Source organism: Cetorhinus maximus, chromosome 4, assembly GCF_964194155.1.
Source record: "Cetorhinus maximus chromosome 4, sCetMax3.hap1.1, whole genome shotgun sequence".
Taxonomy (NCBI): domain Eukaryota; kingdom Metazoa; phylum Chordata; class Chondrichthyes; order Lamniformes; family Cetorhinidae; genus Cetorhinus; species Cetorhinus maximus.
The window spans coordinates 18,729,575-18,754,101 of NC_135882.1; the positions used below are offsets into that span (position 1 = coordinate 18,729,575).

The 24,527-nt window shown below is 46.0% G+C and overlaps 1 protein-coding gene across 1 annotated transcript in view; it reads right to left on the minus strand.

The window, feature by feature from the left end:
* The window catches only part of fer1l6 (fer-1 like family member 6), a gene marked incomplete at its 5' end in the record, with an annotated part of 165,568 nt that overhangs the window by 67,500 nt on the left and 73,541 nt on the right, over positions 1-24,527 (minus strand). Inside the window, 4 exons of the mRNA XM_078539765.1 lie at positions 230-346; positions 13,277-13,426; positions 16,265-16,426; positions 18,082-18,192. Of these exons, the coding sequence (XP_078395891.1) occupies positions 230-346; positions 13,277-13,426; positions 16,265-16,426; positions 18,082-18,192 (540 nt within the window). The remainder of the gene's footprint in view (positions 1-229; positions 347-13,276; positions 13,427-16,264; positions 16,427-18,081; positions 18,193-24,527) is intronic.

The following is a 24,527-nucleotide window of genomic DNA, read 5'->3' on the forward strand; positions in this document are numbered from 1 at the left end:
GGCAGAGAAAAATGGGGAGCAGTAGTTTCCCTTTGTTTCCAAGATCCTATGCATTTTTTTTATTTTCTGTTCCACATTTGTATTTAGTCTTCATTTTGTATATTAGAAACAAAATCAGTGAACTACAATCATTCTTGTTGGTCAGTGATACCATTTCAATAAATTAAGTAATAATTTAATGATTTTAAACAAGCATTATTAAATGATTACTCATGAATACATTCCATACATTTTGGGCTTTTTCCACAGAAGCATAGTACTTTGACCACCAGTCTACGACATTGTCACTGTCAAGAAAGACAGAAAATTTCCTTCTTGAAGTGAACTTCCGAGACAATCTCCTCTTCTGAAATAAAGCAAAGCCAATGGGAGTTTCAGTGCGTATAAAATAAAACTTTGAACACACATTTTCACTGGTTCTATGTAGGGATGGACCATATACCCCATCACCATTGCAAGGGAGCAAACCTTTGGTTTAATGGAAGCATTCCCACCTCTGAATAGAGGAATTTCTTCACTGAGTGGGTGGTGAATCTTTGGAATTCTCGGACCCAGCGGGCCATAGAGGCTCAGTCATTGACTGTATTCAAGACACAGATCAATAGATATCTAGATTTTAAGACATCAAGGGACGATGCAGAGAAATAGCATTGAGATAGAAGATCAGCCATGATCTAGTTGAATGGCAGAGCAGGCTTGAGGGGCTGAATGGCCTACCTCTGTTCCCATTTCCTATGAATCAGGAGGTGCATTGTTGGAACCTCAATTCAGACAATCCCAGAGAGTTAAGACCAGAGTTCTAACTCTGAATTTTGGATTGACATCCAGCAGGATATTTGTGTTTGCTGGATGTGGATTCAACTAATAGGTTGTGGGAGATTATAAAAACCTCCCACTGTTTAGAACTAACTACCCTGTCAGCTGGTATCAAGTTGATAATGGTCATGGAGGGACAGTTCGCGTCATGGTCTCTCAGGCTGATAATCTGCAAATCCTTCCACTGCTTTGCACTGTTATCCGACTGAACAGTGCCAAGATACAAACACAACAACAGCCTTAGCAAGAATAAAATAAGCATTCGTAACATTGAGTTAAAACAATAGTGGCCAAGAATGGCCCCCAAGTTATCCATTATCTCGTAGTCCTTCATAAAAAGGTGAATGGATAGTTAACTGCGTTCAGTAACAGGTACCTCGACTTAGCTATCATGTAGGCACAGTATAACACCACCTAATGTAAAATGCTGAGAAGTTATTACACTTATCATTTATGGAATCTCATTTCTAAGTGTTGCAACATAATTTTCTGTATAATTAATTGCCAGTACAGTTGGGCTTCCTTTTTGACAATTTTTCTTTCCTCCTCCCATCTACCCTCTTAGATGGGTATGGGAGATGCAATAGGACAGGTGGGGGGGGTGGTGTGGGGGGGTGGTTTCTCCCAATGATCTGGCCAATATTTAGCCTCAATCAACACCACTTAAACAGATTTGCTGGTCATTTCTCTCATTGTAGTTTGTGTGACCTTGTTGTGTGCATTTCCTACAATAAATGTAGTGACTACACTAAAGTATTTCATTGACTGTAAAGTGCTATGGAATGTCCCAAGGTTGTGAAGGGTGCTATGTATTTACCAATTATTTTAAATCTATGCCCTTCTCTGCTACAGATAATAGGTTCTTCCTATCCACTCTGTCTAGGCCCCTCATATTTTTATACTGTCCCACTTATAGGCTACTACAGCAATGTCACTAACAGGAGAGTGCTCTCATGCAGATCCATAGAAAACATTAATGGGATAACTTCAAGGGAGCGTGAATACCACTCCAGAACTGTCCAATCAGGGAAATGACATTTAACGGCATTGGTACAGATCAAACGGGCGTAGGAAACTGCAGTTATGAGGAAAAATTCCACAAATTTATTTCCACAAGCAGAGAAAGCTGGGGAAATTTAATAGAGCTTCTTAAAATTATGAAGGATTTTAATAATGAGTTGGAAATGTCTGGGTGGCTGGAAATGTCTGATTCACCAACCTCTTGTTGGGGAATCAATTTAAAGCTGGCAATTAGAGCATGAGGGAAAGGTTTAGAAGACATTTCTTTAGCTCAAGAGGTGTTGGGGTATGAAGATGTTGAGGCAGCAACCATTGCCTGTGTTGAGTATCTGGACTATTTCGAAATCTGGCAAATGTTGAGTCCCCTATTCTTTTTTTTACTATAGAATGTCCCATTTGTTCCATGAAAGCTAAAGGAAATGGCTATTTCCCCAGGACTTTTTTCAAGGCAGCAGACATCTGATCCAACAAGGTCTTCTTCTCCGAGAACTGAACACGAGGTAAAACCAAGAACCTGACCATATGAGACACCTTAGCACAATCCAGCAATTAAACACTAATATGGATCAACTGATCCACAAATTGAATTTCTTCAATCTTTTATGTAATCTGTAGTCCATGATCTATTCCTCCATGGAATGAAATCCATCAAGGTCTATTATAGGCATTTAACAGGTCATCTTTCTTCTAAATTCCATCTAAGAACTTTAGTAGAACATCCAAATCTCTATCACTATCCAACTGTTATGTCAATAAGGCATGAAAATAAATCCAAAATGTGTGTATAAAAACTTTATTCTTTTTATTATTTTTAAATGGACTTCTGCTGGACCACAAGATAGCTGCTACAGGTCACAAGATTGGCCATCTGTTCTGGAAATTTCTAACAGAGATTATAAGAAACAAAGAGTTCCACTTTCACCCTTGTGGAATCTCACATCCCATTATAAGGCTACAGTATAATCATGAAACTAGCCTGCTAGGTGTACATTTGATCTACAAGTGCGAATGAGAGAGTGGATTTATACCTCTTTACTTCTTTGTCTTCTTTTGCAAGACAACATGAAAAAAATGAAATATGAATCATTTTTTCCCCAGAGGGCGAAAGCACTGTTATGTCAATAAGACATGGAAAAAAATAAAAATTGTGTATCAAAACTTTGTCCTTTTTTGCTATTTTTAAATGAACTCCTGCTGAACCATTTGATGTCTGCTATGGTTACATGACTCATAAGATTGGTCATCTATCATGGAAGCTTCCAACAGAGATTACAAGAACAAAAGACCTCCACTTTCATCCTTGTGGAATCTCACACCCACGGTAAGGCCACAGTATAACCATGAAACTAGATAACTAACAGACAAACTGACTCCACCCAGCCAGGACGATATCAAAGACAGAGACATCAAAACTTGAGGAAGTGTTAATAGCCACCATTTCACTCCTAAGGGAAACAATAGACTTTGGCCAGAAGCATAGAAACTGCTTGTAAGACTGCAATTAACTCATTAATGGGCCACACCCCTTGCTTCTAGCCTTTAGGATTTTTTTTCTTTATTCATTCATGGGATGTGTGCATCAGCATTTATTGCCCATCCCTAATTGACCTTGTTCAGAAGGCATTTAAGAGTCAACCACATTGCTATGGGTCTGGAGTCCCATGTAGGCCAGACAAGGTGAGGACAGCAGATTTCCTTCCCTAAAGGACATGAGTGAACCAGATGGGTTTTTACGACAATGGTTTCATGGTCATCATCAGACTTTTAATTCCAGATATTTATTGAATTCAAAGTCCACCATCTGCCTTGGGATTCGAACCCATGTCCCCAGAGCATTACCCTGGGCCTCTGGATTACCACTCCAGTGACAATACCATTACGCCACCACCTCCCCTATAATTACATTTCTTTATAATTACATCTCTTGCCTCACAACTCAGGCTGCTGATATAACACCATCCAGGAAGAACTCCAGCGGCTCCCGGCTGACCAAGTAGCAGGCCACCATCTCTCACCTCCTCGAAGCCTGTTTGATTTTTAAAAGTCTCTGATCATTGCCTGCCAAGTGGTCTAAGCACAAAATCCCCATCGTGCTGCAGCATCATTCGTTTCGAGGATTTTCATGTTACTGCCTCCAATCAGAACTCATCTGGATTGAACTCTGCCATGAAGCAAACACCCTCTTGACTTTGACTTCTTGGACTTTGGAAATCATGTGAACTAATATTCATTTCTGTTGTTCTTTTACTGTTGTTTCCCATAGTTGTAAATCTTCTTTTTTATCCCCCCTCCCCCTTACTGTAATAAAAACAGAAAATGTTGGTAAAACTCAGCAGGTCTGGAAACATCTGTGGAGAAAGAAACAGAGTTAATGTTTCGAGTCCGTATGACCCTTCTTCAGAGCTAAAGAGAAGTAGGAATGTGATGTGATGGATTTTATATTGTTTAAGAGGGGGTAGAGCAGGTGGAGCAAGATAGAAGGTCAGGGAGAGGTAATAGCTAAGGAAAGATTGACAAAGATGTCGTGGACACAAGACAAAGGATAATGGAAATGATAAAGAGGGTACTGATAGTGGCATAGAGGTAAGATAATAGAAGGTGCTAATAGCAGAACATGGGTCACCGCTCTGTGAAAGCACAAGTAACAAATGGCCCTATGGAGGTAAGGGGGTTGTGGAAAAAGAATTTTTAAAAAATGAACAAATAAATAAGAGTAATAAATAAATAAATATAAATTGGATTAAAAAAGGGGTCAAGGTGGAGGAGAGAGTTCATGGTCTGAAGTTGTTGAACTCAATATTCAGTCTGGAAGGTTGTAAAGTGTCTAATCGGAAGATGAGGTGCTGTTCCTCCAGTTTGCGTTGGACTTCACTGGAACATTGCAGCAGGCCAAGGACGGACATGTGGGCATGAGAGCAAGATGGTGTATTGAATGGCAAGTGACAGGAAGGTTTGGGTCATGCTTGTGGACTGAGAGAAGGTGTTCCACAAAGGGGTCACCCAGTTTGATTTTAGTCTCCCCAGTGTAGAGGAGACCGCATTGGGTGCAGCGATTACAGTAGACCAAATTGAAGGAGGTGCAAGTGAAGCACTACTTCACCTAAAAGGAGTGTCTGGGGCCTTGGACAGTGAGGAGGGTGGAGGTAAAGGGGCAGGTATTGCATCTTCTGTGATTGCATGGGAAGGTGCCATGGGGAGGAGATGAAGAGTTGGGGGTGATGGTGGAGTGGACCAGGGTGTCCTGGAGGGAATGGTCCCTACGGAATGTGTTTGGTGGTGGCATCATGCTGGAGTAAGCAGAAATGGCGGAGGCTGATCCTTTGAATGTGGAGGCTGGTGGGGTGAAAAGTGAGGACAAGGGGAACCTTATCATGGTTTTGGGAGGGAGAGGAAGGTGTGAGGGCAGGGGCGGGAGAGATGGGTCAGATGCAGCTGAGGACCCTGTCAACCACAGTTGGGGAGAAACCTCAGTTAAGGAAAGAGGAAGACATGTCAGAAGCGCCGTTTTGGAAGGTGGCATCATCGGAACAGATGCGACAGAGGTGGAGGAACTGGGAGAATGGGATGGAGTCCCTCAAGGAAGCAGCGTGTGAGGAGCTGTAGTCAAGGTAGTTGTGGGAGTTGGTGGGCTTGTAATGGATATTGGTGGACAGTCTATCTCCAGAAATGGAGACAGAGAGGTATATGTGCTTGTGAACACATACCCCATCAGCCCTAGTTTGAATGTGAGTAAAGTAACCTTCTGGGTTAATCATAACACAAGTCTGCTACAATTTATTCTTAAGTTGGATCACATGAGCTGAGGATTTGGGGAAATACGCCACAGTCTACTTTAAAAATAATTCAAAAACACCTCTGCTTATGGACAGACAAGGAGAGGAAAAAGAAGTTAAGTTTCTCTCTCTCATGTCCATAACACAACCAGCTCATAAACACTTTACTTCTTTTTCTATTTCTGGTAGGAAGTAGCAAGTTGAACACCATACCTTGTTTCCTCTTTGGTAGGGACGAAACCCATGTCCAGAAAATCACATAAACTTTCCACTGGTCGCATGGTTCAGAATCCAAGAACATCAGAGTGTAACCATACCCTAATAATTTACACTTGCTTGCTGCCATTTTTCACAATGGCTACTAGGATTGTAGTTTTCTGGCTGATTTTTTTTCTTAGCTTCCAACCTTCACCTTTAGACAACAATTCTCTGCTACCATGTTCTCTTCCAGAAAGCCAAGTGGTGAAGGATAGAACTGGAGCCTTTTATATTTATTTACAGAGTCACACATTACAGGCATACACCTCTAGCCCAACAACCGCAGTTTTAGTTGGTGGCCAAGAGAATCTTCTGGTAATGCTCACCATCCGTATTTAATTAACACCAAAGCCCTTATAGCCAAATGAAGTGGTTTTTTGAAATGCAGCTATTATAGAGCAAGAAACATTATAAACTGAACATAAGATGAAAGTCAATGGAGCTGTACTTCCTCTCCCAGCATTGTCCAGGAGGAAATAGTGTGGAGTCTACCAGAAATGCATTCCACGTGACCGGAGCTCGGGACTGAAACATAGGCCTGAATTTTCCGGTTGGCTGGGGGCGCGGGGGGTGGGGGGGGGGGTGCGGAGCGAGGGCAGGCGTGGGCCTGATTGCTGCCCACGATTGGGTCCAGGCTGCCATTTTATGCGGGCGGGCCAATTAAGGCCCACCCAGTGTATTTCTCGACTCCCAAGGATATTGGGAATGGGCAGGCAGTGGCGGGCATTCACAGACCACTGGGTCCGATGGCGACCCGACAGGCTGTTTAAATGAAGGCCTGGCAGCCTGCTGTAGACTGCTCACAATGGCCAGTGCTAGGCCGCAACAGAGGGGTTCTGGTGAGCAGGCCAATCCAGAGGGTAGGCCAGCGGGACAGGCGAGGCCGGAGGGTAGACCAGCAGGACAGGCCAGGATGGAGAGTAGGGCCAGTGTGCCCCTCATTTTTCTGATGACTGCCTTACTGCCCTCCTCGAGGAGGTGACAGGATGGTGGGAGGTGCTGGTTCCCCAGGACAGGAGGAGGAGGCCCCCCCACATGACGAAACGTGCCTGGGAGGAGGTGGTGGAGGTGGTGAGCTCCTGCGATGTGGTGCGGCGCAACTGGATCCAGTGTCACAAGTGCTTCAACGACTTGTTGCGCTCTGGCAGGGTGAGGACCATGTTGGCATTGGGCATTTAACCCAGCAGGTAGGCTTTCCCCCCTCCAGCCTCACGCGCAGTGTCGTGACTGCATTGAGTCATCGACGGCATGTGTCCTTTGCTGGGTGGGCCAGCAGGTATTGCTCATGCTGAGGTCAGCCTGAGAGGGTGATGAAGAGATGTGTTTTGCCCCCACAGCATGTGTTACATTGAGTCCCACATTACTGGTTTGGGGACAACCTGGAGGAGCTGCACCTAGGCGCTGTGTTTGAACTCCAGGACATGTCCAAGTCAGGGTCATGAGATGCTGGGAGGGGAGCTTCAAGGTGGCGTGGCAACGAACCATCTGCTGCGCTCTGCGCTCCACATGCTTGTGCCTCCTTGCTATGGAAGGATATACCGTGTGGTGCCTAATGTGATGTAGGCAGCATGTGTCCAAGGTGGGGGTGCTGGGGTGGGGAGCAGGCCCAGCATCTTTGTGTGAGGGTTTGGCAGCAGCGGGGTGAGAAGGCACAGGAGCCCTGATATGTCCCACTCTGGTTGGGGTGGGCCGGGCGCGATGAGGGTCCATGTGCAATTTGCACTAATCAATGCTCTTCTCTCATTTTCAGGAGAAGAATGTTCATAACGCGGCAGAGCATGCGAGGACTGGTGGCGGCCAGGCGCAGATCACCAATCTTAACCGCTTCGAGCAGAAGGCCCTGGATCTGGAGAACTGCCATGCGCCCAGGTCCACTGGTGTCGGTGAGGCTGGGGTGCCACAGCCAGGTATTTATGCCCAACAGTGAGGTCAGCATTGTTCTCCCAACAGCCATAGCAGTGCTGAATGTTAGTTGATTTAGTTTTGCAACATGGCTTGACCATTGGTTATGGAAGGATGAGCGAAAATGAGCCGGGGGACAGGGATGGACTTTGTCATTGTCTTTGCTAAGTGATCCACTGTCCCTGTTCTTCCTTTCAGCATCATCGGAGCAGGGCCAGGAGGAGGAGCAGCAGAGGCCCCCTCTCACACCTAAGGGGCTTGAAGTTTCACCAGCATCACACCATTTCTGTGAGGCAGGCACCAGCGCAGATACTAGCACCTCGGTGGGAATTCGAACATCAGCTTGTGTCCTGGGGCACAGGGGTGAGGGCACTGCACACTCGCTGGAAGAGCTGGTAGAGACAGAGAGTGCCCATGGCGCCAGCAGTTGGAGGACTGCAGGGGACCTGGCACATGCTCAGTTGGTGCCTGATGATGTGCCTCTGGAGTCATCTGCGACGTAGCAGGTGCAGGAAATGCGGGCGGGTGTGCGGGAGCACCTGGGGGAGATACATAAGGCTGTGCTTGGCTTGATCTCTGTGGTGGAGGAGTCTACGCTTTTCCTCAGCCCCCATAAATCCTTCCTCCAATTACTCTAAATCTATGGCCCCTCATTATTGATCCCTCTGCTAAGGGTAAGAAGTTCTACCTATCGGCTCTATCCAGGGGCCTCATCACTTTATACACCTCAATTAAATCTCCCCTCAGCCTCCTATGTTCCAACCCCAGCCTCTCCAATCTTTTCTCAGAGCTAAAATTCTCCATTCCTGGCAACACCCTCGTAAATCTCCCCTGTACCCTCTCTAATACAATCACGTCTTCCTTGTAATGTGTTGACCAGAAATGTACACAAGTACTCTAGTTGTGGTCTAACTAGTGTTTTATACCGTTTGAGGATAACCTCTCTGCTTATATTCTATGCCTTAGCTAGTAAAGAAAAGGGCCCTTTATGCCTTCTTAACCATCTTATCTACCTATCCAGCTGCCTTCAGTGATCTGTGGGCATGCTACCTACCATTTATTCTGTTTTCCCTTGCCCTGTTGCCCTCCCCTAATTCATCATCTCATACTTCACTGGACTGAATTCCTATTTGTCATTTTTCTGCCCACCTGACCAACCGAACTCTAAAGCTTTTTTTTTAACTATCAGCCTAACAGTTCTGTATTATCCGCAAGCTATTCAATCATGGCCCCTATATGACCCTGTCCTTGGGCTGAATCAAAATAAAGGAACTGCCACATTAGCTCAACTTTTGACTATAATTGTGCATCAACCATTGAAAGGCCAATAAAAAGAAACAATTGTTTTCTATGCCTCCTGCTTCTCGTCTCAGGAATAATAACTAATGGGTCCAGAAATAAGGTTCACCTCATGGACACCAGAGTGTGACAGTCAGAGTATTCCTGTACAAACAGCGCGAGGTCAATAGAAGTACATTAACGCTGCTGCATGTCATATTACTATACAGTATTCAATCATTTAATAGAGGATTCAATCTAACTTATAGAAGTGCACAGAAAAGGTCTTACTGACCAATTGTTTTGGGGGAGCTGCTGGCATTTGTTCAGCTGGTGTTTCAAAGCTGATGTTTATGTGGACTTCATTTTCCTGTGTTTGCAGTACAGCACCAGAGGCATCTATATATAAATTTTAAAAATAATAATTAATGCAAAGTTGAACTTATATTTATGCTGAAACATTGCTGTAAATATCAACACATCTCAGGTTCATCGTTGAGTTTGTTTTTCCAGTGATTCAGCTCTTAATTTCTCCTTACTTTGACTTTCCCTAGTCTGAATCCAACAAGTTTGTACATTAGTTCTAGGGCAAGAATTTCCCCGTTGGCGAGTGGGGGCGGGGCCCGCCTGCCGACGTGTAAAGTGACGCGGAATGACGTTGGGCAGAAATCCCGACATCACGCCACGTCATTTGCATTTTCAGGTTGGCGGGGGCGCAGCCGAGTCGGCTGTGCGCCCGCCAACCTGTCAACAGCCTATTGAGGCCGTTCAAAAAGCAATTAAACCAATTAGTGGATCGGCCCGTCCAACCTTAAGGTTGGCGGGCAGGTCGGGAGTGCTGGCTGCCACCTGAAAAGGCATGAAACCTCATCCACAGGTGGGATGAGGATTCGTAACTGAATTAAAAAATTAAGATTCACTTTTACTTAATTTACTACATTGTCACATGAGGGGACATGGATGGTAAATGAAATTTTTGAAAGAGAACTCTTTCACTTTGGGAACCGATCTCCCTGGGGAAGCTCTTAGCGCATGTGTGAAGGAGCGCACTTCCACATTTGCCATTCACCCCCTCTCCCCCCCCCCACCTCCCCTCCCCCCCCCCCCCCCCCCCCCTCAGCTTGCGGATGTCATGCTGGGCAGGCCTTAATTGGCCCACCCATGAAAAATGGCGGCACGCCCCCGATCGGGGGTGCCGATCGGAGGGCTACCCACCCATGCCCAGTCCCGCACTTCCCACCCGATGGGGGGAAAATGTTGCCCCTAGAGTCTCTCAGGTGCCCATACTGAGATATGCAAGCATAAGAAAAGGGCTTTAACTGCTTTTCATCTCGTCCACATCCTTGTCCCTGTTCTGCTTCTGACTCAAGGCGCAAGGTCACAGTGTGTCTTGGCTCATTTGGTAGTGCTCTTGTTTCTAATTTAGAAGCTCCTGGGGTCAAGCAGCACTCCAGGACCTGAGCACACAATCTAGCTTGACATTACAGTGCAATCCTGAGGGAATGCTGCATTGTTAGAGATGCTACTTTTTGAATGAGACATTAATCTGCCTCTTCAGGTCAATATTCATGCCTTAAATGAACACCATCGAAGTAGAGCAACTATCCTTCATCTCAATGCTCTTTGCGGAACCTTGCTTTGTGCAAATTGACTGCTACTTAGTGTTATGTCCTGTCCTATCCAGTTTGTAGCTACTTCTAACAGGAGATCTATTGTCATGGTATGTCACACTCGTCTGTCTTGCAGCATCTTCACACATCCACTGCAGCTCTTCTGCAACTGCTCTGTGACATCTGTCATTCAACTGCAGCTAGGTTGACCCCTCTTTCTGCTGCCCTCCACTTTGGAAGGGATCTCTGTAACTTTTCAACTCTGATCATATGACTGAAACACTGACATTTTCTTTTCTGGATGTCACTGTTTAGAGTTCTTTTTGCTCTTGCAATTTCAAGCACCTCTTCATTTGTCCTATGATCTGCATATGAAATTTTAAGCATATGTCTTAGCATCCTCTATTTTCTTCCACAGATCATTATTTATTGTGCATAAGTTTGTTTATTTAGTATTATGAATGCGAGGGTTTATAAGATGATTATGTTTTGGACTGTCTCTTTAATTCAAGGTAAAATGGAGGAATGAAGAGGGTCATGTGATTTTTTTTCAAATTCTGCCTGACAACAAGGTCAGGTGGTTGATTACCCCAAGGCCAGGGGGGCCCAGGTTGAGACTTATTGAGAGCACGGTGCAAAATGTTCACACTTTAAAACAAAGGCAGTGGCAGCTGGGCTAACTATGGACAGACTTGCGGTCTCCGAATTTTTTGGACAAAGAGAGACTCACAAAGAGACAAAAGGCTGGAGTTGGTGTGGTCAGCAAAGAGGAGAAGGCTGTGAGTCCTTGGTAAGCTACCAGGCAGAACATGGGAGGGAGCACAACCTCTGGTCGAAGAGATGCATCCCGTAGCAATCTAAAAACTCTGGAAGATTTGTCCAGGTGAGGCTGGGAGGCAAAATCGCCAGAATGGATCTTATTGCTGTAACCAGTTTGTAAATTCTACAAAAACTGAAGGAAGCTCCTCTTGATGGTCACTCGATGGTACACCTCGGTAAAATGGGGACACTTGAATCCATTGGAAGCTGGGAGCATTGTCGACTGTTCCCTATAAAGACTATAATCCTGTGGAGAGCGTGTTGTGATGTATGTATGCGGTGTGGTGTTACTAGTCTTTTTAAAGAATTAATAAGGGTTATCTTTTCTATAGTTTACATATTAGTTACCTACTAAGCAATGTTTAGCTGATGTTGCTTTTAGTTTGTTTGTCACAGTAAAAGTCTTAAAACTTGAAATCTCGTCATGTTGGTCTAAGTTGGTCACTGGGAATTCAAATAACTGGTCTCTACGAGGATCGTACATTAGGCCTTAAGCTGTGGAATTCCCTCCATACACCTCTCTCCCTTTCTACTGCATTTTCCTCCTTTGAGATATTCCTTAGAACTTACTTCTTTGACCAAGTTTTTGGCCGTCTGACCTAATATCTCATTATGTGGCTCTGTGACATATTTCATTTAATAATGCTCCTGTGAAGTGCCTTGGGGCATTTTATTACATGAAAGGTGCTATATGAATATAACTTGTTGTTGTTGCATTTGTCTACAAAAACAACCATGACTACATTTCAAAAGTACTTCAGTGCTGTAAAGTGAGTTGACGTGCCCTGAGGATGTGAAAGATGTTATATAAATGCAATCCTTCCTTTTTCTTCGTGTTCTGTCCAGTCAATCTTCAACATTAAACTATGGGCTGGAATTTACCCCCACTCCCCCCACAAGAACCCCCTGCACCCCGCCCCCCACCCCCACCCATCGCTTGCATGTTTGAAGGTGGGATGCTCGTAGAATTCAGCATATGGCCTAACTGCCTTTCTGCCCGCCCCCGACCTGTCTCCCATATTACAGGAGGGTTAAATGGAGAAATGGAGTTAAAAAGGTTTTAAAGAAGTCATCAGTGCTGGAGAGAAACCTGTATTTGAGAAAGCCCATTGATAATGGTTCAGTAGCAACAAGACAAGCCATCTTTTATCATCCTAAAGACAGCACCTCTGACCTTACTCAATCAGTACTGCATCAAAGTGCCAGCCTCAAGTCTCTGGAGTTACACTTGAACCCACAAACCTCTAACTTAGAGAGAAGAATGCTAACAAAGAGCCACGGCTGACACTTAAAGGTGGTTGGAGCAAAAAAGTTTCTTCAAAATTCTATTAGTAACATAGGAATGTAGGAATAGGAGTTGGCCATTTAGTTCCTCGAGCCTGTTCCACCATTAAATGATCATGACTGATCTGTGACCTTAATCCTTATACTTGCCCTTGCCCCATATCCCTTAATACCTTTGGCTAACAAAAATCTATCTTTGATCTTTAAAATGAACAAGTCTTGTAGCATTAGCTGCCATTTGCGGAAGACAGTTCCAAACATCTACCACCTTTGACATGGGGAAGTGTTTCCTAATTTCACTCACGAAAGGTCTGGCTCTAATTTTTAGATCATGCCCCACCCCAGGTCCTAGGCTCCCCAGCTAGTGGAAATAATTTTTCAGTTCTGCTCAGTACCTGATACCATAATGCTCACTCTTCGCAGAACCTGGATAACTATCCCCAGTTCAGTTTTCAGCTGGTTTGAGAGGAATTTGTGTCAAAGGTTCTCACCAGTTGTGTCCCTTGTCCTTCTAACTGCTGAGCGACGACGTTCAGGAGGTTTGTGCATGTACTGCTTCAGCGAGTTGATGGTGTGTGTTCCAACATGAGTGCTGCGACCAAATGCTCTCCAGTCGACAACAGAGATACAAAGTGATGGGTGTAGGTGTTCATGCTCAGGTAATTCCTGTCAAAACAAACAGTGAAGTCTTTCTATTACTGTTGCCAAAAGAGGCATGTTTTCAAGCCTTTTCGAGCTGCTCTCATCAGGACAGGTGCAAGAGTATCAGATTTCAAAGGGAACAACAATTTATACCTCATGAGACATTCTCCATGGCAGTGCCTCGACCAGAGTCGGCTTGCCTCTTTAAATTTAAATGAAAGCTTGGGGGATAACTAACTGTTTCCTGGTGTACCCTCCATGGCAACACCTTAACCAATCAGAGCCCACTTGCCAACCAATCAGCACCCTTTTCTCATGCAACATAAACTGTTGTTCGCTTTGAAATTTGGTATTCTTGTGTTTGTCCTGATGAGTGCAAGATGAAAAACTTGGACAGCACATCTCTTTTTTCAACAATACTCTTTGTTTTATATTTCCTTTAATCATAATGCATAAGTCTTATGCCTGTGAAATACAATATTTACAGGGAGGCTGGGGGTAGGGGTGGGTGGGTGGGGAAGGTGTTGGAACTCAGAATTTAACAGCAAGAGCTCACTATCATTTCCATATTGAGAGGTTGGTCAACTATCAGGTAGGGAAGCAATGGCAAAAGTCTACAACCAGGGCTGTTGGGAATGGTCTCCAGTAAAATGGAAGATCAGGGTTGGTGGGGAAAAGGGGGAGAAGGGGCATCAGGGCCCATAAACTGGGAGGGAGAGAAAGATCAGGTGTTTGGGAGGGCTGGTGGTATCGGATCCACATGGCAGGATGGAGGGGTTATGATTGGCAGAAGATTTGCTTCAGGAGCTATGGGGATGTGCCTGCACCTCTTGGCTCACAAGGGGTGCTCAGAAAACCACTTGCCCCAGAAAGCCAGCTGCTCACGGACTCATTTCACTGCCAGGTTTCCCAAAGTCCTGAGAAGCCTGTCCACCTGCCGTCAAATTTAAATCAGGCTGCTAAGTGCACTGTGGGAGCCTGGTTTAAATATTATAATGAGGTGTCCCACTGCTACCAGAAAGGATGTGTGCCAACTTCACAACTCGCCACTGTTAAATAGCAGTAGGCACATATGTGGGCTGGGGTTGCACTTTGCGCTTTTTCATTTTTAACCCCCTCCTTGACACTGTCCCACCCATTGTTGGAGGGTAAATATCAACTCCAATGAATCAAAGATCTGAAGCTAATGGAGCAGCGAAAGATGCAGGTTTGGCTCCAGCACCAATCGAAATGGGAAGATGCTGAGTGGAAACTCACAGCAAAGAGAGAGGCCTAGGCAGGACCTGACTCTTTCTGCAGTCAGCTACTAGAAGTCAATGCCAAGGCAGCAAGAACATGTATCTTTTCTCTTCACTTCAATGATATGAGGCCAGAGAATGAAAGAGCAGAAAAGAAACAAGGAAACGCATACAGATAAGTCCCCCTGACCAACACCCCACAAAAAACTAAGATGGCGACACATTTTACTGCTCTGATTTTCCCTTTGTTCGAATCGTTGTGGAGTGCATTTTATGAAAGCATAATAATTTTCAGTAAAGTGGGCTATGGGTGTGAGTGTAGATGGTTCTGTCTGTGTGATTTACTTACATTTGGAGTCAGGTAGACTGCAAGCTTGAAATTATCAAAAGAAGTTAGATGTAGAAATGTACTTGAAATGCTAATGAGTAAACATAGATGCTATCTTAGCACATAAGGTGTGAAGGAAATTTGCATTTTTAGATAAGTGAAGGAGTTATTTGGATTTCAAAGGGATGTTAGAATGTTTACAACTAGCCAGATAAGCAAGGCCAAGCAGTGTGTTTACTTTTCCCAAAAGTTACTGACAATATTGGCAACATGAACATTTTTATATTATGGGAAAAGTACATTTCCAAAGACATATGGAGCAATGGAATTTACAGATTAAAGAGAGAGAAACATATATAAGGAAGAATGCAAAGCTATGCCAGGGGGCCACGTAAGGTCTAACAGGAGTGTGTGAAACAGCCTTCAGGAAGCCCCCAGCCATTTGTGCATAAGTCTGCTGTGTCCAGTAACTAAAGTTGGAGAAAAGCCCTTGGGAATTCCACTGTCGAGTGCATACTGTGGTAACTTGCTGACTTGCTTTTTAAATTTAAAATCTATTTTGGACAGTTGCCTTAAAGGGAGTCTATAATTTAGAGCCAGGTTAATTAGGAATTTTAGGACTTGTTATAGTATTAAGTAATTGTAGTCTTATGTATATGCTTGAAAACTTTTCTTTTGTTAATAAATATTTTAATTTAATTTTTAAAATCTCTAATGGTCTTAGTGGACTCATTGCTTCTGAACTCAGTGCACACATCTTCTTGTAATAAACACAAATTGCAAAACCGTTGTGATAGCGTGGCCAAGTTTCCCTTGTGGATTTGGTCTGCCTGGGACTCAACATCTGCCACGTCATAACAATGCACCATGGCTAAACAAGAAAGAGGGCCCAACATTTCAGGGTCCCTGCTTCACTCTTGGAAGTGTGGCAGGGCTGGACTTCCATCTGCTATTGTTCCTTAAATCTGGTGATTAAATAGTAAAGGTAGGTGGTCCTTAACCGTAGAAGCAGGACAAAGGTGCCTACCACAACTGTCCATTGGAAAATCAGAGTAGTATCTTGTCACTCTGGTGAAGGAGCCATAAGCCCTTAAATGGACTGAAAAGGGAACTTTAAAATTTTAAACAACAACCCAGAATCGATTAATGCCTGGGCCCTTCTTTAAGCCCAGTGTGGAGGTCATGCTGTTCAGGGCCTCAGGAGTCAATAATGAGCAGAATTTCTGGGGTATCCCAGCAATGGCCCTACAGCTGGCAGCAAACTCTAGGTGGTGGATTTAATAGTTGTCCACTTACTACAACGAACCAGTCTCCTTGAACTGTAAAGTTTGGATTTTTCTTGTAACTCTGGATGACAGAAGATTTGATGCCCTTCCCTGCATATTCAATGAAAACCTGCGGTCGATCCACGGTGAGGAGCTGCACGCGTCTGAGCTCGCGTAGGCCCCAAAAAAACACCTGCAGAAAATTGCATTTCGAAATAAGCAGAAGTCAACTTTGAGATTTAAACTATTCAAATGAATGTGGAAAATGCTTGAGCATCTCAGCTGTGGCTCCAAAGAGCTCAGGCATGTGCTGGGATTATGTAAGCTGGTGACAATATCATTAGGAGGGCAAGTGGCTGAGTATTGTAGCACCAGGAGGTGCAGTTTTCTCAGTGTCCTGGCCAATATTTTTTGCCTCAATCGCACCACCAGAAAGAGATTATCTGATTGTGTATCTCGTTGATGTTTATGGGGCCTTGCTGGGTGCTAAATGGCAGCCATTGCCTCATAATTAACGGAGATGACACTTCAAAAGTCACTCACCGGCTGTGAAACACTGTGGATGCCTTGAGGGCATGCATGGGGCTATGTAAGTGTGAGTTCTTTCTTTCTTGCACCATCAACCCTTTTGTCATTTAATCTTGCCTGCCTTCCGCCCTATCACAGGCCTTCCTCTATGGTCTTCCACCCCCTTTCCCTGCCTTTGTTCTTGTTTAAAACCTATGACTTCGATAACTTTTCCCAGTTCTGACAAAAAGTCATTGGCCTGAAACATTGGGTTTGAGTTTACACTCCCTCATTGGTGGGTTTGAAGATGGGGCAGGCACATAAAATCCAGAGGGTCCCATGCCTACCACTTACCTACCTGTCCCTGCCCCCTCTGCAATTATAGAGGGGACAGGGGAGCTGTTGGGCAGCCCACTTATCCTTGGGCCAATTGAGGCCCATAAATAACCAGTTAGTGACTACTTAACTGCCCCATCCTGCAACCACTGGTATTTTCCCAACAGCAAGGGTAGGCCCATGTCTTGCGGGAAGACTGGTAGATTTAGTTGCGTGAGCTGGTGTCAGACAAGGGAGTGACCTCCTTGGCAAACCTCCTAGGACCATGGAGGCCTCCCCCCAATGGTCATTCCCCTCCTTTAACCTCCCCCCCAAACCCCCCAACCTCTCATAACCTTCCCCCACCCCCCCTCACCCTGGGCTGGTTGTAGTCCCAGCAGTGGCCACCGCTCTTGGTTGGTGTTGCTGAGACAAGAGAGCTGCCATTCATCCGATGGGCCGGCAGCTCTCTAAGCGACGTCCTCCTGAGATAGGGGTGGAAAGCTCGTCTCAGGCTAATTAAGGCTGATGGCTGCAGGGGAGTCAACGGGAGTCAGGTGTGTGGGAGGGAGACCGCGGTACTCTGTTAAATCCAGCCCATGGGCTCTAATTCTCTCTCCTCAGATACTGCCTGAGCTGCCGAGTGTTTCCAGCATTTTCTGTTTTTATTTCTCTGCTGCTTTCCTGTTACAATACCGTGCTTTCCTTTCTTCTCGATCTGAATGGGGTGGCACTGTGCAGAGCTTTGGTGTTGTGCTTCAGGGTCCAGAGGAAACTGGAGAAGGGAGCAGCCTCTGGACTGTCCCCAGTGCCTGGTGGTGACTGACTGCTGGGAGCACAAGCTACAGTTTGAGTGTAGCATCTCCCACTCCTCAACAGAAGTGTCGGGATTAGGCAGACTTAAAGCGGAGGATCGTTTGCAAGAAAATAAAAAAATAATTTGTATTTTTGCCAGAGCTGTGGGCTCCCTCAAAACCAATAAGCATAGAGAGTTTAGTCTAGCGTTGGCTGCGATACACATTGTACCTCCACTCTGTAGTTGCTTAGCACAGGACGGATGTTGACTGGCACTGGTAAGATCTGATTTCCATCTGGTTCATCAAAAGGTGGAAGGTCTTCAACCCCTGAATCAGGAATCTGAAAGCACATTCATTTATGGAGCAAAAGATAAAGATTCCACGCACTCTTACATTCAACATCATGTTCTCACCTAACCTGAGCTCCTCTTCTTCACCCATCTTATCTTGTCTTGTTTTATCTGTCCTCGTTCTGACCAACTCCTTCCCTCAGCTAACACCTTCTTAACAGACAACCTGATCTGGACTGTTTCTCACAGCCTTTGGTTTTGCATTAAACATCTTACGTAAAGTTGTTCATATAAATTATAATAAAGTGCAATTTAAAAAAAGAATCTGAGTTCAGCTCAACTGAAGAAACCACCTCTTTCCAATACTGGATCCTTTTGATTTTAATACAGCTCCTTCAACAGTTTCCCCCATTCTTGGTCTAACAATGTATTTATGGCTCTGAATTTTAATTCTAAAATGTTGCCTAGGGATCCTGGGTCCTTCAAAACACCCTTTTCACGTTTTAAATTCTGTGGAGGCAGGGTGCCCATTTCTGCTGTAAATCTATATTTGAAACCCACATTTTACACTCCATGCAATCTGTATAATATCAGTAAATATTTGTTTTTCAATGGCCTGAATTTGTACCAGGCAAATTGCCCCCAAATAATCTGCTGTATAGTGTTTTGAGGGGTAGATTCTCTTTGTTGAGGAGCAGTTTTTGGGATATTGTGACTATGTAACAAGATCAGCAATTTACTTTGCGCCTGACGATATTTAGTGGTGAGTCATCACAGTCTGATAACATAGGTGCCATCAATTACTCACTGTTAGAGACGATGATTTAATTCTATGCTCAAAGCCACAAACTCATTTAGCAAGCCAGTCTGACACGACAGACTGGATTTTCCTCTGTTTTGCCACCTATTTTCAGGTGTCTCCAGGGAAACCTGGAGGAATGGAGGAAAATAGGGCAGTGAAGACTTATGCTCCTTCCCCACCACAAATTATGGAACTGAATACTTTCCTCAGGTCACTGGAGAAGCTGTTTTTGCCTGATGCGTGCACAAGATGGCAGATGGGCAGCATTTTAGGTGGGGCTGACTTTCCTTGCTGTTGTCTGACAGCTGTGTTCAACACATCTGCAGAACAGGCGATGGGGCTTGTTTATGTTGGGTAGGTGCACCCCAGAGTTGAAGGCCACACGGGACCCACAGTAACCTGGAGATAAGCTTTTAAACAGTTTTTAAGGCTTATTTTTCAACTCAAGGTTTTTTATTTTGTGCTTAAAATTTATTTTTTAAAAAATACAATTTGCTTTACATTATTTGAAAAGGTGTTTTTTTTTAGGCCGGAATTTTCTGGCCCTGTTGGCATCATGGGGGGACAATATGGCGAGAAGACCAAAAATTGGTTTTACGCTGTCATGAAACCAGTTGTGATCGTCCATTCCACCTGTCAATGGCGGCCAGGTTTCCCGCCGCTGGATGATGGGAACGTCATTTTAATACATTTGCATCTAATTATAAACCCTGCTCCTCGGTATTATCCCCCACATTAAATTTACTGCCCATGTCAGCATGACTTCAGAATGACGTGATTCACGACTGCCTTTAAAAGGCATGTATCTGGCGACCTGATCTTCGAGGGGAACGCCAAGGTGAGTGCACACAACCTTGTGCTGTGCTTGCAAGCATCGCCCGTAGGACATCAAGGATGAGGTGCTGTGCATTCACCGGGGGCGTAGGCAAGTCGCTTTCTCCCAGCTGGCTTTCAGTGCGGTGCCAGGGCAAGGGCTCCAGTGCACGTCAGACCGGGGGTTGGTGGGAAGCAGGGTTGGGGTTGCAAAGCAGCACAGGCCGAAGGAAGTACTCAAGCACATGCCGGGCCGGGTGGGGGGAGGGGGGAGTGAGGGAAGAGGCCACATTGAGCTTGTCATTCTTCCACAGCTGAGACCGGTCAGCAGCAGCTCCATTGAGATGCTTGGAGTCGGGCCTCTGAAGCTTTTCTGCCCACTCACACAACGCAAAAACATGAAAGTGCCACCAAATGCTCCAGAATGTTTCCATCCTCAGGGGCAGACTGCAAATTAATGTGCGCTTTAGGAGGCAGCGGATCGATTGGCCAACTTGGCAAGCTGTAGAATCCCATTGCGAAAGGTGGCCATGGCGCAGTCACTGGTGGAGGTGCTCACAGCCCCTTGCAACGTCGTTATTAAGGTGTGGACCAGTATCCATTATGGTTCAAGTTAATAGCACAGCCTTGCAGTGTGGATTAGCAGAATGCCTGTGCCTGAGTTGAGAGCGCAGAATGCAGTCCAATGGCCGAAGCTGTCACCAATCGGTGAAGTGGGTGGGGTTTCAGACAGCCAATGAGTGCATTACACACTGGCCGTCTAAGTGGTGGCCAGCACTCTCCTGCATGCGTGAAGGGCTTTCAGACTTAACCAAGAGAGGTTCTTAGCACACACATGCTAATCCATGCATCTCTCTCTTTGATCCTGCAGGAGGAGAACATCAGGATCATGGAGCCTGGTGATTTAGCGGTGTGCCTCATGGCTTACAGAGAGCGGAGAAGAAGAAGAAGAGAGTGGCGGAGGCACCTGGCTTGGCAAACGGAGGAGCATCTCCCTCAAGATGAAGGAGCGGCAGGGCCTGCAGCGCACACAGCTGAAGATCCACAGTGAGCCGTCACTCGTAGGCACCTCACTAGACCCAGGGTCTATAGACAGTGTTTGTCATTCCTGCAGATGAATGAGAACCAGTGTCGCTGAAGACTGTGCGTGTCCAGGGAATTGGTCGGTCACATATGCCACCTGCTGCAGGATTTGATGCCACGGGGATATGGAGGGCATCCACTGCCCGTGGCAGTGAAAGTGACCGCGGAGCATAATTTTTACACCAGATGCTCCTTCCAGGGCTCCACAGGTGACCTGTGCGGGGTCTTGCAAGGCTCCAGACACAAGTATATCTGGAGGTCACAATGACAACTTTGTGAAGGTACAGAACTTTGTGTATTTTGCCCGGGATCAGGAAAGCCAAGAAGCAAGAGCGCTGGGATTTGCGCAGATCTCAGGTTTTCCGTAGGTGCAGGATGCCATCGACTGCACTCACGTGGTGCTTAGATCTCCGTGGCAACAAGCAGTCAACTACATCAACTGCAAGGTCTTCCACTCGTTGAATGTTCAACTGGTGTGTGACCACCACAAACAGATCCGAAAGGTCTGCGCATGATTCCCAGGGAGTATCCACGACTCCTACATCCTTAGTAATCTCAGGTCCCTGACAACTTCCAGAGAGGCTGCAGGGATGGCTCCTCGGGGACAAGGGCCACCCACAGAGGACGTGGCTGATGACACCCGAGCGGCGGCCTCAGGCTGTAGCAGAGCAACGGTACAACGAGGCTCATGCCGTGACCCGGACTTCGGTGGAGCAAACGATAGGTATTTGGAAAAGGAGGTTCCGGTGCCTCGATGGGTCCGATGGAGCACTGCAATACAGTCCACTGAGGGTGTCACGCATCATCATCACTTGCACTGCAAAGCGGGGAGGGCCTTGCTGAAAAGGAGATGGAGGAGCTGCACATTTCCTCCAATGAGGAGGATGTCGAAGGGACTGATGGTGATGAGGTCCTCGAAAATGTGGATGCATCCAATGAGGCCACCGCACTTGCCAGATGAGGGAGGCCCCCTCATAGCTCCAAGATTCATGGAGGATGGTGACGAGATGCAGTGAGGACAGTCCTGGCATCCTCACCTTGCATCTGTGAACGTGTGACTCCTGTGTGGCTAATGGCAACGCACATACCCTCAGTGCTCAGGCTCATGTCATGGAGACCTCAGCGGAGGCCCTAATAGTTGGTAGATTCCAGGAGGATGATGATGACATGCAGTGAGGACACTCCATAGATCTTCACATTGACTCTGTGAATGTCTGACTCCTGTCTGGCCGAGGGCAGCTCGCTTGTGCTCTGTGATCAGGGTCATATCACAGAGACGCAACAGTGCACCTGATCCATTGTCAGCTTTCAGCACCTGAGCCCTTCAGGAGCACAGTGTCACTGGTCACAGCTGCTGAAGAGATGGGGGCCAGCCCCACCTCAAAGGTGCTGAGAGCACATAGAGAGAATGATGGAACTCTGTGATGCCTGGCCACAACATTCTGCCAGCAATGACCAGCACTATTCAGGTGCAGGCATCATTAATGTGTCCAGTGAGCGTGGAGCCAGACCATCACTTTGGTCTGAAGGTTACACACTGCACAGGGAAGAGGCCTGGACTGAGGCCTTTATCTTGTGCAGGAAACAAGGCTTCGCATCTGAGTGACATGAACACTGCTCATCAGAACAAGGAGCCAAGGGCAGGGAGACATTCTTGGGAGTTTATTTACATTAAGTACAAGTGATTAACACCCATGCCCAGGCTGTGCAACTGCATCTTCTTAACCTTACTAACCCTGCTGCTCCCCTGCCATCCTGAGGAAAAGGGGAAGCTGGAGTGAGATGGAGCTGCCCCACATTCCTCTCGCATTGACACTGTTGGAGACCAACTATGGCATCAGCGATGGAGTTCAGCCTGCACAGCAGTGCAGGAGCGATGTCCTGGACCAAGATCGCCATTGCTGCCGCCATCCTACCAGTGTTGAACTTGGTGCATTGGCATGCTGACACTATCACTTCAGACTGAAGGTGGACGGACCCCTCCATCATCCCTTGCAATATAAGAAGTGCAGCAGACATCCCTTCCTGATATTCCCGGGTTTGCCTTTGCGGCTCCAGCAACTGAGGTATGACCAAGTCCACAGGCTCATCATCTGACTCAGACTCAGCAGATTTCTGGCCTCCAGCAGTCATCTGAATACCAGAAATCTGGGAGTTCCCTGCCGCCACCTGCTGTGGATCAGGCAGTGCGATGTTCTCACCAGATTGTGACCCTGAGGTTCCTCTAAAGCTTGGTCCCACAGAGGTGTTGTGTCTCCGCGCTGGTGGAGGGTGTGGGTGAGCGCTGTGATGGGTCTTCAATTAGGGTTTCATCAGATTCTTCTTTCGAGGTGACTTCGGGGCTGGAGTCGAGGGTCTGGGTTGTGGACCCCATCAGCCGCTTCCCAGATGTGCCTGTGAAAGCGAGGAGAGATAATTAGTGCATGGCAGTGGACTGTGGATCAGGGGACTGCAGAACAGTGGTACTGGCTCACGGCATGCTTGTCTGATGGATGTTGGATGGACTGGATCCTCACTTGGTGGAGCACCGCCAACCTCACTGCCAGCACAGGAACGGTCAGATCGTCGCCGGTCAGCTGGATGGCTCTATTTTCAAAGTATGTGAGGATCTTGATGTCAAGCATTCTTCCACCAGTCTGCGACCTCTCCCTTTTGTTGTGTGCCAGCTTGTCCTGCATGAATACAGATGGAAAGAGTGTAAGCAGGATGCCTGCCAGGCCAGGTGATAAGGTGAGTGGTGCCATAGACAGGATGAGTACACAGTCCGCAGGGCAGATGAAGCTGTGTGTGAATCACTAGTATGCAAGTACAGTAAGTAATTAGGAAAGCTAATAGAATTTTATTGTTTATTGCGAGGGGAATTGAATACCAAAAGTGGGGAGGATATGCTTCAGTTGTACAGCACATTGGTAAGGCTACATTTGGAGTAGTGTGTACAGTACTGGTCTCCTTATTTAAGGAAGGAAGTAAATGCATTGAAAGCAGTTCAGAGAAGGTTTATCAGACTAATACCTAGATTGGGCAGGTTGTCTTATGAGGAAAGGTTGGACAGACTAGGCTTGTATCCGCTGGAGTTTAGAAGAGTAAGAGGTGACTTGATTGAAACATATAAGATCCTGAGGGGTCTTGACAGGGTGGATGTGGAGAGGATGTTTTCTCTTGTGGGAGAATCTAGAACTAGGGGTCAATGTTTTAAAATAAGGGGTCGGCCATTTAAAATAGAGATGAGGCGAAATTTTTCCAGTCAGAGGGTCGTGAGTCTTTGGAACTCTCTTTCTGAAAAGGTGGTGGATGCAGAGTCTTTGAATATTTTTAAGGCAGAGGTGGATAGATTGTAGGTAAGCAAGGGGGTGATAGGTTATCGGCGGTTGGTGGGATGCAGATTTCAGGTTAGTATCAGATCAGCCATGATCTTATTAAATGATGGAGCAGGCTCGAGGGGCTGAATGACCTACTCCTGCTCCTTGTTCATTTGTTTGTATTTTTGAGAGAGTGAGTGATGATGTCCCTTGAACTGAGTGAGATCCCTGTGGACGTGTGATGGGTTTGTGAATGTGTGAGTTGAGAGCGATGAAAAGAGTGACTTACCCTGGCAGAATGGAGATTATTCAGCCGCTTTTGGCACTGGCTGACTGTCTGCAGGGTGTTGCCACTGACCACAGCTGCCACCACCTCCCATGTTGGACT